General features: G+C 48.0%; 1 protein-coding gene across 1 annotated transcript in view; it reads left to right on the top strand.

Moving 5' to 3' along the window:
• REPTOR (repressed by TOR) overlaps window positions 1–18,339 on the top strand; it is a 56,137-nt gene that overhangs the window by 31,916 nt on the left and 5,882 nt on the right. The window contains exons 2-3 of the mRNA XM_077644874.1: window positions 8,834–10,135; window positions 13,409–13,528. Of these exons, the coding sequence (XP_077501000.1) occupies window positions 8,896–10,135; window positions 13,409–13,528 (1,360 nt within the window). The 5' untranslated portion in view covers window positions 8,834–8,895. The remainder of the gene's footprint in view (window positions 1–8,833; window positions 10,136–13,408; window positions 13,529–18,339) is intronic.

The following is an 18,339-nucleotide window of genomic DNA, read 5'->3' as shown; positions in this document are numbered from 1 at the left end:
CCGAACCGCGCCGTAAAGGAAGGAAAATGAAACGAAAATTGGTTTTAGGGAAAGGAAATGACGCCTGTCACATCTCGGCGGACACTCGAACCGGGCCGTAAGGGAAGGAAAATGAAACGAAAATTGGCTTTAAGTAAATGACGCCTGTCTCAATTCTCGCTGGACACCCGTACCGCGCCGTAAGGGAAGGAAAATGAAACGAAAATTGGTTATAAGGAAAGGAAATGACGCTCGTCTCACAATTCTCGCTGGACACCCGTACCGTGCCGTAAGGGAAGGAAAATCTCTTCCCTTACGGCGCGGTTCAGGTGTGATATATAGATGTGACATATTCTGCGCCATTTTAAAGCGAAAGCTTTACTGGCCGCAAACTTGCGATTTCGCCGTGGCTGTACTCCGAGGAGGCACATGACGTCACAACGCGCGCCTCGCCGCGGATATTTCTCTCTCGCTCCCTAGTCACTACTGCGCATGCGCCACTAGTAGCACCGAGCCACGGGTGCTCCGCCGCTGCGCAGCGCCGCGCCTTTCCACAAAATCCAGCTGTCAATTTTCTCTTCTTTCCCTCCCTCCTTTATCCCTTCCTTTACTGCGCGGTTTGGGTGTCCACCGAGATATGTGAGACGGTTACTGTGCCATTTCCTTTCCTCAAAAACCAAACAAAACAAGTCAGCCGACGGCGTTCAGAGTTCATTGGCGTTGACAACTTTGCAAAGGCCGCTCATTTTCAGGAAAGGAAAGGCGCACTACTGGCTCCGTGGGTCAGTGGAGACCTCAATCTCGCTTTCTTGTACGTGGCGCTGGTGTCCAACTGCAAAAGCCTGCTTTGATTGCGTTCCGCACACTGGATAGGCAGCCCGCTCTCCCTGCCACCATGGGAGGTGGCATGCACTTAATGGTTGATCGCGAGAGATTGATCACCAAATGAACGCTGTGGCCTAGCTATTGCTGCAGTGTCGCATGCCAGCCACAACGCTGTCAGCGCTAATGCATTCAGGCCATATCTCTTTCTCACCACTGCCACATGTATCAAAGCACGAATGAGGCGTCCGCATAACCAGGGAGCCAGTTATGCGCCCTTCCTTTGCTCAAAGCCATCGCCGTCTAGAACATTGTCAACGCCAATGAACACAGTGAACGCCGAAATCTTTCGCTTTGTATATCCTGTATTAGCTGAGCTAATCCACGTTATTTTTTTTTCGCCCACGGCCAACGCCGCCGACGACACCGGCTTTTCTGTGAAACGGGGCCCTTAACGCTGTCGCGTTAAAAGCAGTAGCATTCCGACATAGGCAAACGCGGCCCAGAAAGTTTGCAGCTACAAAAATCTCTACGTAGCGCACAAAGGCGTTTTATGTTAACGAACTGTAAACGCGTAATTCACTGAACTTTTCCCTTACCGCGCAAAAATGGCCGAATTTGGGTGTACTGACTGAGAGCGTGTCTTTATGAGAATCGCCAAACGCATCGCACATTGCAGTGCATGATATTGTACTTATTAGTTGCACTTTTGAAGCAAAAAATACGCCAGAGTAGTGCTGGTATTTAATACAGAAAGAGAATAAAGAAAAACAAAAATAACCCGCTGTACTGAGCCAGAAATTGATCACAAAAATAAATTATACAAAACATTACACACGTTCTTAGCTACCGTTCTTACGATTTTCAGCTCCGTACATATTATACTGCACTCTCCGTGGCCTTTCAAGTTAGGCAATATGACTGCAGTGCCACTAGAGAAAGCAGTCGTGTGAGGACATGAAATGGGGGTGAGTGTAGGGTGTACAGCATATATTACACTTGTTCTGAGCTCTGTTGTTCAGCAGAGTTTGCGGGTCCTACTTCCATTTTTTTTTTCGCTTGGCAGTAATAAAGATGTCAGTGGTGTGCGATATCAGCGCATGTTAAAGATAATAATAATAATAATTGGTTTTGGAGGGAAAGGAAATGGCGCAGTATCTGTCTCATATATCGTTGGACACCTGAACCGCGCCGTAAGGAAAGGGTAAAGGAGGGAGTGAAAGAAGAAAGGAAGAGAGAGGTGCCGTAGTGGAGGGCTCCGGAATAATTTCGACCACCTGGGGATCTTTAACGTGCACTGACATCGCACAGCACACGGGCGCCTTAGCGTTTTTCCTCCATAAAAACGCAGCCGCCGCGGTCGGGTTCGATCCCGGGAACTCCGGATCAGTAGTCGAGCGCCCTAACCACTGAGCCACCGCGGCGGGGCTGTTAAAGATACCCAGGTGGTCGAAATTATTCCGGAGCCCTCCACTACGGCACCTTTCTTCTTTCACTCCCTCCTTTATCCCTTCCCTTACGGCGCGGTTCAGATGTCCAACGATATATGAGACAGATACTGCGCCATTTCCTTTCCCCAAAGACCAATTAGAATTAGGTTAGGCAGTAATAAAAATAAAAAGAACACTGAAAAAGCCCCCAAAATGGGGCGTGGCCTTCCTTGATCCTTGGCATCACCGTAATCAGCATCTGCTTGCGCATTTGCTAAAATATCTGCAGTATGTTCCAAAGACCCCAAAGCACCAAATAAAACCGCTCTCATCATTTGTAAGCCAGGCGCACTACGTAAAATACCACGTGAGCAGTAAAAGGAAACACGGGTGAGCACGCGCTGATGTCCCGGGCCTCTGAGACGAAGTTTCGCAGTCGAAACTGAAATCCGACCATTCTACGTGATTGTCGAACTCACCGCTACTGCTCTAAAAAAAAAAAAAAGACAGCATAAGGACCGACCGAAGTGCTCAGTGTAGCCTTTCGCCTTTGAGGAGCGCGCGGCGAAACGGGCGCCATGATCGGCGATCGGCGGACTATGTCCGGTCAAGTTTCATTTTTCATGTCGCCTCCTCGCGTTAGAAAATGAAAAAAAATAGAATTTAAATCAAAGCAATGGTGTTACAGAAGCAAACTAGATTGCTCAGCTCGTGCAGGAGTGCCGTCTTGAATTTTTGGCGGCAGGTCCAAAACGTTGATCATATATGACCCATGTTCTATGGCGCGGCAAGGAAAAGAATGAAGCGCCCCAAAGGGAGAGAACGCTCAATTTTAAGCAACGAATTTTTCTTCGACGCAACGAAAAGCTGCCTAAGGTACTCGATTCCGCAACGGTTTTCTCAGAAACGCTGTGGACTATTTTTACTAAGAATGTTTCGATCACTGCGTGCGCCCGTTTTTATGTATATAGGCCGATGCCGGAAGCTCTGATCAGTGAAAGCGATGGCTATTGTATGTTAGTGTACCAAAGACTCTTAATAAATCTCATATCTCACCTCTACACAGCAATCAGACATTTTTAGTATAGAGCAGCATCCATTTCAATTTCCACACCAAAAGCTATTGCGGCACAGTGATGCGCTTCGTCGACGAAAGATTTAGTGGACCTTGGTTGCTGCTTTACCCAGGAAATGCAAAACACAGTGGTGTCATCTAGTGACAAAAGTTAAAAGCAAACCTTCGGCGATGCGAAGGATGCATTGCTTTACTTCGAAGGGCGCACTGAAGAGAGCGTAAAATTTAATGAAACAGGAGGAACACTCCTTAACGGAAGTATTCTTAACGAAGGAATTGCGATAGCATTTAAGTTGTCGGTTTTGCCGACTACGTTGTAATTCTGATGTCCCTCCTGCGAATCAATTTTGTACATTTCATGATCACTGTGTTATGTGGACACCGTCCCAAAGAACCACTTGAGAGTGACGCCGGCATGCGGCCTCCCTATCCGTGAGCTCCTGGCAGACGGACGCTCGGCACGCCACCGCCGCACGTATGCCATCGTTTCCCGCCAAGAACCACTTGAAAACAGATTTATCACGTCACGCCACCTTTTCGCGCCGAAACTGCAAATCTACCCACTATGTGAACTTAACACGCGTAAAGTGGGCTAAGGGCCAAATTTCGGGGGTGGGGTAACTGCCAAATGCTGGTAGCGGGACAACACCGAAGTTTTGAAAAGGTGGGCCAACTCCCAAATTTCTGGAGGTGGGCAAACTCCAAAATTCTGGGGATGGGCCTTATGTGCTAAATCTTGGAGGTATGCCAGCTGCGACACAATGTTTGGGCCAACTACCAAATATTGGAGGTCGGCCAACTGCCAAATTTTGGGGGTCTTTCGGAATTCCAAATTTGAAGTGCTCTCTGATTGGTTGCTGTGGGTTCACGTGACCCTGATGACATCATCTCCCGATTTCCCAATCATGGAAATTCGTTCCGGAGAAACCGGGTGGCTTTTGCAAGACGACAACCTAAATGCTACCACATTAGAAACAGCATTTAAAACAAATCAGTGGTATTTTACCGATATGTGGTAGCGCTGTGCGCTACACTAATATGGCAGGGTTTCACCGCAAGATGGCACATTCGTGGACGAAGTTATAGCTGAGTCATGTAAGAGTGACGATGGAGTAATCTCCCCGAATGAAGCAGCAGTCCAGGACAGCGCAACGGAAATGAGCTCAGAACTGTCCAATCTTAACTCGCGGAGGCAAGTATTCCTAAGTGCACAACCGCAGGGATTGACGAAACTCCTGTCAAGCTGATTAATGAACTTGGTCCAAGAAGCAAGGACCGAAGCCGCCACGGTGGCCCACTGGTTATGGTGCTCGGCTGCTGACCCGAAAGACTCGGATCTGAATCTGAGCCCGAACTCACAATTCAGATCGTGACCCGAACGTGAGTCCGGACTCACGACTCAGATCATGATCTGAATGCGAGTCCGAACTCAGTCACAACTAAGATCATGCTCACTCAGATCATGATCTGAACGTGAGTCCGGGCTTACGACGAAGATCATGATCCTGAGTGAGCAGTGAGTCGGCTCATGAGCGAGCCCACCGACCTATGGTGCGCTACTCTTTAAAGCTAGACCAGGGTGCCTTACAACGCGAAGCTACAGAAGGAAATTTAACCAAGGAAACAATAACACATAAGCTACTGTTCCGAGGCAGGCGTTTCATAACTGAGGTGCTCCAAGTTGGGCCTTCAGCACTTAAAGAACTCTGGAGAGCCACGCAAGTCAGCATTTAAAAATGAGTTTTGTATCTCGCCACCCACCCGCCGCGGTGGCTCAGTGGTTAGAGCGTTCGGCTACTGATCCGGAGTTCCCGGGTTCGAACCCGACCGCGGCGGCTGCGTTTGTATGGAGGAAAAACGCTAAGGCGCCCGTGTGCTGTGCGATGTCAGTGCACGTTAAAGATCCCCAGGTGGTCGAAATTATTCCGGAGCCCTCCAGTACGGCACCTCTTCCTTTCTTCTTTCGCTCCCTCCCTTATCCCTTCCCTTACGGCGCGGTTCAGGTGTCCAACGATATATGAGACAGATACTGTGCCATTTCCTTTCCCCAAAAACCAATTATTAATTATTAGTATCTCGCCACCCTGATTCCGTCCGCGATCCACCAGCACCGCGGCAACCAAGAAGATGACACGTGCGCAGTGTGTGGTAAATCTATAGGAACAATATAGCATCTTGTACCATAATGTGGTGGTATCCATCCGGATGTCGATGCAGGCACAGCCATTCTCCCCGAGCCCCTATGGTTTAGAGATGTAGCAACGATCGTGTGGATGACTCTGTAGAAGTTAGCAAACAGCGATTGGAATATTGGTGGCTCAAAAGCAGAGAGGTGACGTAAGGTTGCAAGTGCAGGATTAAAAATTGTATTTAAAAAAATATGGCGAATGTATAGACTCATTTATTACACCGACAACACCGTGAAAGAAATATAAAGAAAAAGAAGCCGAGCATGGTGGCCACTGGGACCACCTCGTTTCAAAGGGGACACTCCTATTTTCCACCCACCCACACATCCGCCCGCCCGTATGTACAGTCATGGACAAAAGTTTGCGCAATGCGGATTTGCGGGGAAAAAAAATATTTCCGTGTCGCCACACTAGACAGGCAGATTGTATTTTTGCAGCAGATGGAGCACGCACATCTCCTCATGTTCTTACGCATTTCAGTGATCTGCTGTGCCTGACCTCGCCGCAATAACTTTTTTTTCCGCGAATCCGCATCCCGCAAACTTTTGTCCACGACTGTACGTACGTGAGAGCCCCCTGCGATGTCACGCTAGAAGGCGCAAGAAAATTAACCACCACGTCATCATGACAATCGGTCGACGCCATTGGATGGAGGGCTTCCTTTGAGGGGCATTTGCCGCTTCGTTCTAGAGCTGTATCCGGCTTTAATGTCTTGCGCATCATTACTCTTCCAAGGGTAATGATGTGCAAGCTTTATATATATATATATATATATATATATATATATATATATATATATATATATATATATATATATATATATATATATATATATATATATATATATAGGACGCGGTATACAGGACGTGCTACGTCCACCGCTGTGGACGAGGGTGGCGCTGGTGAACACTCTCAAGGTTCCCTTACACGCAAAAACATAAATACCCACGAGAGCAGCAGATTGGACAGCTGTCGCCATAGCTCAGTTGGTAAGAGCACCGGACGCGATATTCGTAGGTCGTGGGTTCGGATCCCACCGTCGGCATGGTTGTTTTTTCTGCTGCTTTATAAGTAATTTTCTTTATGCGATAGATTATTCTAAGTATTATTATCCCATCGTTAAGCACCACACATGAAAAAAAAATAAACATTCCCCTGTGCACCTTGGTTTTAGTGTCTATTGGCTTCCGTAATAAGTTTGTCAAACGAGCCCCTCATCTCCTTTTCTACTAATATATATATCATCTCCTTTTCCTTGTCTACTAATATATATATATATATAGTCGACTCACGACAATTCGAAATATCGAAGATGGCACAAAATTTGTTAGAATTAAGGGGTGCATTTGTAATACACGGGGTCGACGGCACCAAAGGGTCAGTTTGCATAAACCAGAAGCTTGAGTTGAGCTCGAATTAACTAGGTTTCACTGTATTTTTGCCTTTTTTATATGGTCGAACATTATGCAACAGTTTTGAATAAGGCTGAATTGAAAACGATAGGTGAACGATTCTGGGCTCCTCATAGCTCTAATGGTATATCAGAATGCTCTCACATCACAGAAATCACAGAACATCCGGGATTCCTCAAGGAGGCCACAGATTGACTGTAATTCCCTCCAAGGGGCAGCTTTTACTTCCCTAGCAATAACATTCCGCATACAGCTCCTTTTCCCGTCAAGTACGTTGCTGTTGCATCTCATTTTGCGCATCTGCGGGAAGGGAGGGAAGGCGGTGACGTTAAAAACCTCAGAAGAAAATCTGAGAATGGTCAAGCTAAAAACAGCTTATTGTCACGGAATTAAAGCGCAAATTTAATTTCGTGGCATTATCTAGTAGTTGAGCGAGCGAAGATGGCTTCGAGCACAGAAAATGAAAAGGTTGGAGAAGGCGCGATCCATGCAAGATTCGTCGACCGTTCGGGCACAGAATGCGTGATTTCTTGATCGCTGTGGCTTAGCAGGGAGGCACTTTTTGCGCTCGCACCTGAATGTTTATTGATGCCAGGGAGCAGTAAAGATACCCTGTCCCTTCCCTGCCTTCAATATCGAGGGAAAATAGCCCTCGATTTTCTGCCAGCAAAGATTTATTCACTCATTCATTGATGCCCCATGCAAAGTACATATAGCGAGATGGAAGAGAGAGAAAAATCTCTGAGTGTGTAGAAAAAAGAAAGTATAGAAATTAGTTGTAAAATTAGTTCTTATCACTGACGAGCGAGGTAAGCCTTGTGCGTATTGAGGAAAAAAGAAAATCGTTTTCCACCAGAAGCTGTGAGGTTGAATTTGCCAGTCTGTCCTTGCGTAACTTGCGTGCGGGCCTAAAGAGAGGGGCTTTACGTAGATCGCTTCGAACGTGTAAACATGCAGTCTTGTGCCGATCTTTCGTGTTCCTTCTTCAAACCTCGCTGCGCCGTTTGTACTTGTTCAGTTGCAGCCAGGCCGAGACGCGAGCCTTGCTGAAGAGACTCATTGGCGATTTCCTTCTCGCTTGCATTTGCAGCCGACTATGCGTAACTGAGGGAAGCTCCGTTCTCTCTGCCCTAGTGCCACCGGCCCATCTGGAACACGCAAACCCGGCCGCAGCTATAGAACGTTACCGACTGCAGTTGTAGCTTTGGATTACAGGCTTTGGATTACCAAAGATGTACCAACTTGCCCAGCAAGACGTTCTTTTAAGCTATATTTCTAGTACAGTGGGCCTGTCTGTGTGTGTGCCGTCTCCATGTTTTATTGACCAATGGATTTCATGTTCCGTGGCTACCACCTGTCGTGCAAGGAGGCGCTCCGTCCCGTTTATCTACCTTGTGGTCTGTCTGTTTTCGCGCCTGTAATCCAAAGATGTACCAACTTGCCCAGCAAGACGTTCTTTTATGCAGTTGTAGCGCATGATGGTTGCCATGGTCTAGATGTTATCGTTGTGCCGCTTTTGTATAATTTTTTTTCTTCATGCTGAACCAACACAAGTCAGTGCCTTCGTCTATCCTCGCACGTCATTTGCATATCCTTAGCCCTATCTTTGCTCTGCTGCAGATTAATATTTGAAAATTCCTCATCTTCCCAAACGAGCATTTCGTATAGAGGGACGCGGCGTTTTATTGCGCGGTTTTTCATTTTGGCCCCATGCAGTCTGGCTGGACGCAGTTTCGAGTTTTCTGAGCACCGCTGCACTTAGTAGAGAGTTTTAGCATAGCGCGATCCGCGTCCCGTTGCCGTGGTTAAAACCCCCCCATTAATCTGAAATTGAAACGGCGCCATGCGGAGCGACGTAGTCCACTGATGTGCCGCCGCCATATATGTCTCCGCCGTGTATGGCTAACAGTGGCGGCGTTGTCGCAGGTCTGGCCGCAGCCTTGGAGGTTCCCCGTGACTCTGGTGCGCCGAGGCTGGGCCCGCCACCCATGCTGGGCTCGGCCGACTGGGCGGCAGCGCGTGGCTGGGCGCCTGCCGCAGCGCGCGCCGCCCAGGACCCCCTGCGTCTGCCCGAGCTCGAGGGTAACGTGGACCCGGACCAGTGGCTGTCGGTGGAGGGCTTCAGCTTCGAGCCGGCGCTGTACGCTCCTGAGCCCAAGGAAGAGAAGGCCGACCTGGCCGAGGCCTTCTGGGAGCTGGAGGCCGATGACCCGTGCTCGCGCGTTCCTGACAAGAATGAGCTGGGCGACCAGAGCCCTTCTTTCTGGGGCATGGACTTTGAACTGAGCAAGCTGGACGCCATGCTCAAGCCGGACAAGCAGCCACCGCTCAAGGACCCCACGCTGGCCGAGCTCAACGCCGACGAGTCTGGGCTCGACGGCCTGGACGTCAACGACATCCTGCGTGACTTCCAGCAGCAGGCCAGCTGGAGCAATTTCGCGGCGCCCTCGCAGCTGGCCGACTTGCTGGCGCGCCCTGCCAAAGTCGAACCGCTAACAACCCCGGCGCTGTCGTCGAGCCTGCCGGCGTCCACGTGCCTGGCCACCGCCGAGCCACAGCGCGCCGCGCTGGCGAGCCCCGAGCCGTGCAGGCCGAGCCCGGCCGCCCAGTCGGTGCCGAGCGATGTGCCCGCGAGCGGCAAGCCGCGCTCGCGCATCCTGGCCGAGCGGCTCTCGTGCTCGGCGCCCGAGTCGCAGCTGAGCCAGCTGTCCATGGACGAGGGCTTCAGCAGTCAGGACTCTGACGAGGCGCTCACGTCGGACGCCGAGTCGCACGCGAGCCAGGACGCCACCGAGCCGGGGTCGCCGGACGGCCAGAAGAAAAAGAAGCGCTACTTTTGGCAGTACAACGTCCAGGCTAAAGGTCCCAAGGGCCCGCGCCTGTCCATGGCGCGGGACTCTGCCGACCCCCACGTTCTGCACGACGTGACCGACCCTGTGTTCAGCCCCGAATGCCACCTGGAGGGCGTCAAGCACGCGGGCAAAGCGCGCCGCGGCGACGGAAACGATCTGACGCCCAACCCCCGCAAGCTTTACAACATCGGCATGGAACTCAAGAAGCTGGGACGCGTCATCAACGAGCTGACGCCCGTCAGCGAGCTACCCTTCAACGCGCGCCACAAGTCGCGCAAGGAGAAGAATAAGCTGGCCTCGCGCGCCTGCCGCCTCAAGAAGAAGGCCCAGCACGAAGCCAACAAGCTCAAGCTGTACGGCCTGCAGCAGGAGCACCGTAAGCGCGCCTTTTGTTTACCCCATCGATCGGCATGCGGAATCGCAGCCTACTGCTGCTCGTGTGACGTCGCGCGCGCGTTGTCAGCCTGGATTGGCCCGGCCCGCCTTCGTTAACTGAAATTAGAAGGCGGCATATCGATCGCCCCCCGTTGGTGGCGGCGCGGCGCGCTGTTGGTCGCAGCTTTTTATCAGTCCTATTATGCTCGTTAGACGCGCGCGCGTAGAGGCCGCCATCTTGGCAGCACGCGGGCGTCTGTGTTTCTTGGACGCCTAGTCGGACCGCACCGCCATTTTGCTCCTCCTCTCCCCGCGCCCGTCAGCTTGGGCAAAAAAAAAAAAAACTGAGGAGGGAGCATCCGGCGAGAGGCTTGGCGCCTAGTTGTAAAAAGTAAAAATGCATAAAAAAAAGAAGAGTCGGTCCCCCCCCCCCCCCCCCCCCCCCGTGACCACGCCACGTGATAGCGTGCGGTGATATCTAGCGCCGCTGGGCGCGCGCATGCGCGGACTAGAATACCAAGGACTGACTGGGAGAGCGAAAAAACGGGGGAGGGAGCGGCTTCACGAGCGCTTCGCGTGCGAAGGCTGACCGCTTGGCGTCGCCCCCCCCCCCCGTTTTTTTTCCTCCGTGACTTGGACCCCCGGTGCGGCCGCGCGGTTCGAAAAGGCGCGTCCCAGAGATCGCGCATGCCGTGCACGGAGAGCGGACAGTCCTGGCTTCAGCCAGTTAAGCTTTGACCGTTCTTTCGCCGGAATGCGCAGAACAAAGAAATAGTGCTTAGAAGCGCACTTGACGCGAACTGTGCCTTTGGCTGTGCTCGGTGCCCTGCAGGAACATTTATTTTTTACTTACACGTGTGGCGTGGAGTATGCTACATGGCCCAGGATTAGAGCAGTTCTAACATTGGGTCCTGTTTCATGGTGAACATACCAGGTGTTTCGGGGAAGCTAACAACTAATTTTTAAAGATAGGTTTTTAAGATAAGTTAGAGAGGCTTGTAATACCACTGTTGGTGGATGTCAGAAAACAGGCAAATCACGTTAACTAGTAAAGCGGTGAACTAAATTGTAATAGTTAATTTTAACTACTACCAATAGGCACCTGATTGCAACCTACCAGTCATTTGTAATAGCCATACTAGTGTTTAGAATTTCAAAAACGCGACTACTCTCATCGCTGTGGCTCACCAAATTTTGGCCATTTCTCAAAACATCCAAAAACCGCACAGCTGCGGAGATCGCATACCGATGTCCATGAAATTGCCTACTCCATGGCATACATACCATGTGACAATCTCTGCCCTGCACATCGGCACCACCTGCGCTGCGGTGCTCCCCACTCCTTGCCATTTCGCTGCTCCAGCATGCAGGGCGGAGAATGTCACATGGCACATTTGCCACAGAGTGACGAGATTTGATGGACGTCACTTTGCTTACTCCGTAAGCACGCAGTTTTCGAATGTTGCAAGAAATGGCCTAAATTTGTTGATCCATAGCAGCGAGCATAATCGCGTTTTTAAAGTTCTAAAATGCGATATTGCTTTTACTAAAGGCCAGCTACAAATCTGTTAATTGCAATCAGGTGCCTATTAAAATTGTTTGAATTTAGTTAATCACTTTACTAGTTAACATGAGTCGCTTCTTTTTCTGATGGCCGCCAACACTGGTATTACTATGCCGCAAAAAATTCTCTTTACCTCAAAAACCCTATTTTTAAGAATTAATGGCGGGCTTCCCTGAAACACCTGGTATATTTTCAGTTAGCAGCAGCAGCAACATGCCAATATGGAATCGACAGTACGCATGATCTGACGGATGCTCTAATTTCGATAATTTGTTTAGAGCACTTGGCACAAATTCTAAGTACAGAGTTGGCTTTGGTGCAGTTTTGCTTTGTGCTTTGGACCTTCACATAATCAGTCTCAAGGCCTCGTAATGGAACAGATTACTTGCATCAAAACAAGCTCTGTCCGTCCCTTTTTATCATGAGATGTTAGTGGGGGGGCAGTTGATAAGCCACATTATGCTTGGGACAAGCCATGCAACATCTGCCAAGGCAAAGTTGTGGCTTGCATCTTCTCTCCTGAGTATTCTTTTTTCAGAAGTATGGTGGCACACAAAAATTGTTAGCGTTTTGACATAGTTGAGTAGAGTAGACGTGCAAAAGCATGTGTTTAGCCTGGTTGGCTCATGGTTTTGTTTTGCTGGGCCGTCAGCATGCTTGGCCACATTAGTTCAATAGTAGGATTAGTTGATGAAGACGACGACATGCTATGCACAGCATGAGAGTGTGTTGCAGTTTAACACGAGGCGCGATCGGCTAGAGCGATAGCAGAGTGCTCTCATGGACAGGCCAGCGAAGCTGATCTGTTCTCGCTGCCGCGAGTTCGCGGCTCAATTTTATTTCTTTATTTATTTGACACGAACCCACATACATCACAAGATCTTGCTCGGGGTTTACCCATCAGAATAGTGCTTTCGCGCTAATAAAAACAAAAGCTTCCAGGTAGGTAATAGCAATGAATTTTGCTGTGCAGTATAGGGTTTTGAATTTGAAAAAATGGGGCTTATTTAAATTGTATAAGGCTTTTGCACGCAAATTTTAATTGATATGCATATTCATGCAACAAATGGATGCATATAAAACAGCCATACAAATCATGACATATAAACGCATGCATACAAAAAGTTAAGGTGTCGTAATCAGCTTTCGCAGAACTTCGGATCTTTGATGATGGAATCTTTTCTGCCTGATAGTTCGACCTAGGTCAGGTTTAGCAATGCAGTTTTGTTTACCTCAAGTTGTGGTTAACGTTAGGATACACTCCTTGCAGAGACTGCATACCAGTATGCAGAGCACAATTTTTTTTATGAGAAGGAGAATGAGGATAACACTTTTATTTTCGGCTTAGAATGAGAATGGAGTAGGTCACAACAGGTGGAATCCTTTGTCCAGGATCCCATTGGAGGCTGCAGCTGCCTTGGTCCTTGCAGTCTGGTTCTGCTGATCCTCAAGATGATAGCTGGCCAGCACCTCTTTCCATTGGTCTTTAGTGGGTTGGTTAATGCTTGTTTAAGTTAATCTGAAATCTCCGAAGGATAGTTTCTGCTTCCCTGGTTAGGGGTTTATTCGTCTTAGGGTATATTTGTCTAATGCTTCTATAACACGAAGTAATTTCACTGAATGTGTGCGGGGAGTGACTGCACTGTACCTCATTCTCTTCGGGTTCTTGGTTGTAAGCCTCATATAAACATTTTTTCTTCTTCCTCGCAGGAAAGCTCATCACCCTCTTTGAGGAAGCCAAGAAGCTGTTGCGTGAGCAAGTTGAATGCCACCAAGGAAGCAGGCGTGAAGCTTCATCTGTTCATTTTGATGCTTTGGTGAAGAGACATGGTAAGTGGACATTGGTTTACAGGAACTGATAATGATTATGGATTTTTATGGCGCAAGGGCATCTACGGCCAAAGAGCGCCATGGCACAAGGTATTTTTCATTTCTCAAGGTGGGGTCAAAGACCCATTTCCCAGGCAATTCACTCTTAACGAAGCCGAGCACCAGACCAGGGGAAACCTTGTACCCATTGTATTACCGGTGGGCACCCGGCGGCACTGGGGATCGAACCCCGCAACCTCCCGCATGCGAGGTGGATGCTCAACCACTCGGCCACCGCTGCGGTGGTTTACAGGAACTGTCTCTTTGCTCACTGATACATATTTTCATTCTGCACTATATTAGACGTGATTGATTTGATGCAGAGGAGGAATATGTATGGTGTTTGTAAGAAAAGGTATTGTAAAAACTGGTCCTACTTGCCAAGTCATTGTCACAATAAGAAACAGCCGTGGTGCTGTCTGAGCACTTGCCCTGGCAGGAGATATGTGCTAGCATCACAAATTTCTCTTCATGCCTTTCACTATTCCCTTCAGAAACAACTTCTTGTCACATTAACAAATCTCTCATTTTGATTATCTTTGTCAGCTACTGTTAAGTGCCAAATATTATCAAACAAGAAGTTGAAGTTGCTTATTAATAGTGAAAGTAGACAAACTAAATTTTAAGGCTACAAAAAGCTTACCGAATTCTTTGTGTGTACAGGGAAAAGGTGCCCAGGCAAGTAGCAGATGCAGGGCTATCTATGAAAAGGGGTTCAGAAGTATATGTTTCCTAGCCTGCATCATTGGTGCGTGTGCAACTTGGTAATGTTCAGCTTCTCATAGGCAACAGGCGAATGTAACTCCGGCACCGACAGGGGCCCTATCGTGGCGAAGTGCGCGCCTGCTGCAGGATAAGCTCGCCAATTTTAACATAAATCGTGGCTTTGTCGACTGCACAGGCATGCACATTCGATGTTTCACCATGAACTCGGACTGACAGCTCCACTCGCTTGATCGTGCTTGTCCCACGGCAAACACTGCATCATGCACACTAGCATTTGTCGGTTACCAGAGGATGAATGCTATGAATAAAAGCTTGAATGGCAGCAACAATGGAGATTGGTTTGCCACACATCACTCGACAAAATTGAGCAAGTACTCTCTTGGCAGTGTGAAAGCAAATGAAGAGACCCACCTACCCTGCTACCGCTCGGCTGTGTTGCATAAGTGACACTCTGCTCTGACCTCTCGCTAATAGATTGCTATATTACTACAAACTTTTCTGGAAGAAAAAAATTCTTTCGGAACTATAATGTTCAGAGCACAAACTCTCACAGGTCTTCTGAACCTGCCGCAGTTCTTGCGCACAGTTTGAAAACTAATATATGTTGATCTCGGAACAAGGCACACGGGGAAGGCACTTCTGCTGCGGAACCCGTTTCTATATAAAGCGTTCTAGTCAGCTTGCAGTGCCCTGAAGAAAGTTTACGTGAATCATCAAGGGATTTTCACACCATGCAGTAACGGTTTCTTTCACATTGCTTGAAAGAGCATCATTATTTTACTACTGGATTGGCACAGCTTGTTGCAAAGACATCACGACTTTCCTCCCATGTGAAAATATCCTGACTGGTCGAACTGGTTTAAGGAAGTTTATTCCAGCTGGTATCACTTGGGAACTCGCTCCTTAAACCAGTTCGATCACTTCAGATATTTTCAGCCGAGTTGGAAGTTAATTAGTAATTATTCCCTTCCTTCATTTTTTTTTGTCCTCCACATGCCCAACCGCCACCGGTTGCTTTGAACACCGTCTTCTACCTGCGGAAACTCTTTAAGCTCGCGCTTTGCCGTTCGTGACCAAAACTTCACATCTTGAACAAGCAGCACGGCAGCTGCACCATGGTAGCATTTTTTTTTTTTGCGTGTCGGCATTACAACTGCAGAACGCTGCGTTTAAGCGCTCTCGTACGATGAACACGTGAACTACGGTAACTACGACCGCACGGCGCAATGGCCACGCGGTACAGTCTTGGTCGCACTAGCCGCACAGCTGTGCTAGAACACACTAAAAACAGACAGAACCGTAAGCCCAAAGTATAAAACCACAAGCGTTCATTATTAGGAAGCATGGTGGCATGTTAATCTTCGAGGGCATGCATTTCACCGAGATCTCAGGCGCCTAACAACACTACTTCTTTTTTGTCATGTATGTGTGCTCTCCTTCAAAAAGGGTGCACCCATTTTAAATGTTCTTCGTGAGAAAAAAAAAAGTGGAATTCAACCCTCTAAGCCGTGCAAAGTTGTGAAAACTATGACTCGCTCGCTTTCACTTGCAATGCATTCAGTTTCGGGCCATGCTAACCAGTCTGCCATGCTAACCAGTCTGCCACGCCGACTGCTCTGGAGCGACCCTGCAATGCTCTCACAGCTGTTTACTGTTTGGCGCAGGCTGCTAACTGATTGAGACGGCTCCTAACGAATTCCCGTTGCCTCTAGCATGATGCAGCACATGCGGAGACTCGTGTGATCGGACCAACTGCATTGTTGTCTAATGTCAAAATTTGGGCTTGTTGGTTCATTGCTCACAAAATTTTAGCACAGCAGTAGATGAAGATGACAGCGCTATGTGGGTAGTTCTTTGTGTGTCAATGTCTTTTCTCCATCCCTTGTCTATTGCTGCACTATGGTTTTCACGTGCATTGTTGCGTTTCCCAACTTATGACTGGTAACCCAAGACCTGACTGGATCAATTGAAACAAACTACTGCATATACGAATGAATGAATATGGGAGTTTAAGACACCAGAGCGACTGAAGGCCAAAAAGCACCAACGATAAAATGCTTATGGTTAGGAAGGTTTAAAAACTATGCTGGTGAAGAGTTAAGAAATAAATATCGCAGTCGAGAGATGTGTACACTACATGTTATGGAAAAAGTGAAAAATAAAAAAAAACGTTGGAAGTTGTCACATGCTCATCCCCCAGGTGGCTGAAATACTTCACGCTGTGTACGTCTTGGCCTGGAGATGATGTCATGCGATATTAAATCATATATGGTGCAGTGGTGAATAATACATCATGTGCCTGGATTTAGACACTGTACACGGTGTGTACAGCTAAAAAAAAAGAATTGCGACCCATAAATTTGATTTCTCTGCTTCTTTAACAATTTAACAACTGCATTATGAAGAAAGCAAACAAAAATGGTATGATTTTGAAGTAGTTAAACCAAACACAAGTGCGAAAGCATGTGTTCAGCCTGACTGGCTCATGGTTTTGCTTTTGTGGGTTGTCGGCACGGCACGTCTGGCGATGATATTAAGACTCTGGTTAAGCTCTGATTAAACTTAAGCTGATCTGATCTGTTCGCGCCACAGATGGAAGTTGATGAAGATGACGATGTGCAATGCACAGTGCGAGTGTGTGCTGCAGTTTAACAGGAGGAATGATCGGCTGCGGCGATAGCTGAGTGCTCTTGTACTCTGCCCAACGAAGCTGATCTGTTCTCGCCGCCGTGGGTTCGAAACCCAGTTGCGGCAATATTTATTTTATATCTGCATGGGCTCTTGCTATGTTAGATTTGGCCAAGATTACCTTCAAGGTCACCCTTTCGTTGGTCACAACTTGCGCAATGCTGCTCCGAACTTACCCGAGCGTCCTCCGATTGGCTGCAGCTTCTGCGACGCTCCTCCGTACTAACCCAAGCTTACCGGAGTTACTCCGAGGCTTCACACAAGATTCTTACTTGGGACCGTGTTAAGTGGCGCTTTCGCTCTAAAAAATCATAATTTCTACATTATGCCAGCTAATGTATTGCAAATCTATAGAAATTTGCCTCTGAAATTTGGGAAATCAGTATGTCACGAATTTACACCACTGAACACTTGGTCCATTTTGCGCACCTAGTGCGGATTGTTAGGAAGATCAGCTGGAATTCTTGCACTTGTAATGAAAACATTGTCAAAATACTGAAAAAATTATATTCATAATGTCATAGCATAATGTTTCACACCATCAGTGCAACCTGTATCATCGGACAGGTGCAGATTGCATTTGTTGCGACAGAAATGTATCTTTCAATTGCGGTGCACTAGCTTTTTCCTTATTTGGCAATGTCACGTTTTTGGGGCATTCATTTCAACTGTTATGAAGAACAAACTCAGACTGTCATTGTTGGCTCTAAAATTTTAGCACATGCACAGTGATGTGATTGGCCAAAGCCACTTTGGAGCAGCCAGAAGTGCATTTTGGAGCAGTTGCATGTGTACATTATATAATGCATGCACACACAGGATGTTTTTTTAAGCCATAAAAGATATCTTGGCAAGCTTCAGGCCTGTTTCGATTTTTTTTTTTTCATGACAGGTATGTGGTCAACATCGTGCTGACCGCAGAGTAATGGCTGAATGAAGGATTCGAGGGAAAATTATGGCGGCCGCTGGCACTGCCTAGCGCACACGAGACGCGATGTTGATGTACTATACTCAGCAATCCAGGACAGTTTTTCCTTTGAAAGGAATATAAACTTTTGGTGCACATTACTCGAATTTCATCATAATGCAGCAGTGTGTAGCAGAGGCAGCCTTTCAGCGCAGTTTGGCGGAATTGACGCAGCAATCACATCATTGCATGCAGTCTGGGTCGTCATCATCATTGCATCTTGCAGCTACTTTTTGTCGAAAAAAGTATGGAAGACAGTCCTCAAAGAACAAACTTCAACAGAGGAAGGGAGAGGGGAAGCCTCAGTCTGCTGACCAAGGTTTTTGCACAAGGGCGCATCTTCGTGTGGGAGATTGCACTTATCCTTGGCGAGAATTACACAGGCACCTTC

This window comes from Amblyomma americanum, chromosome 1, assembly GCF_052857255.1.
Source record: "Amblyomma americanum isolate KBUSLIRL-KWMA chromosome 1, ASM5285725v1, whole genome shotgun sequence".
In the NCBI taxonomy this organism is placed as follows: domain Eukaryota; kingdom Metazoa; phylum Arthropoda; class Arachnida; order Ixodida; family Ixodidae; genus Amblyomma; species Amblyomma americanum.
The sequence above is the reverse complement of the archived record's forward strand: the minus strand, read 5'-3'. Positions and strand labels throughout refer to the sequence as shown.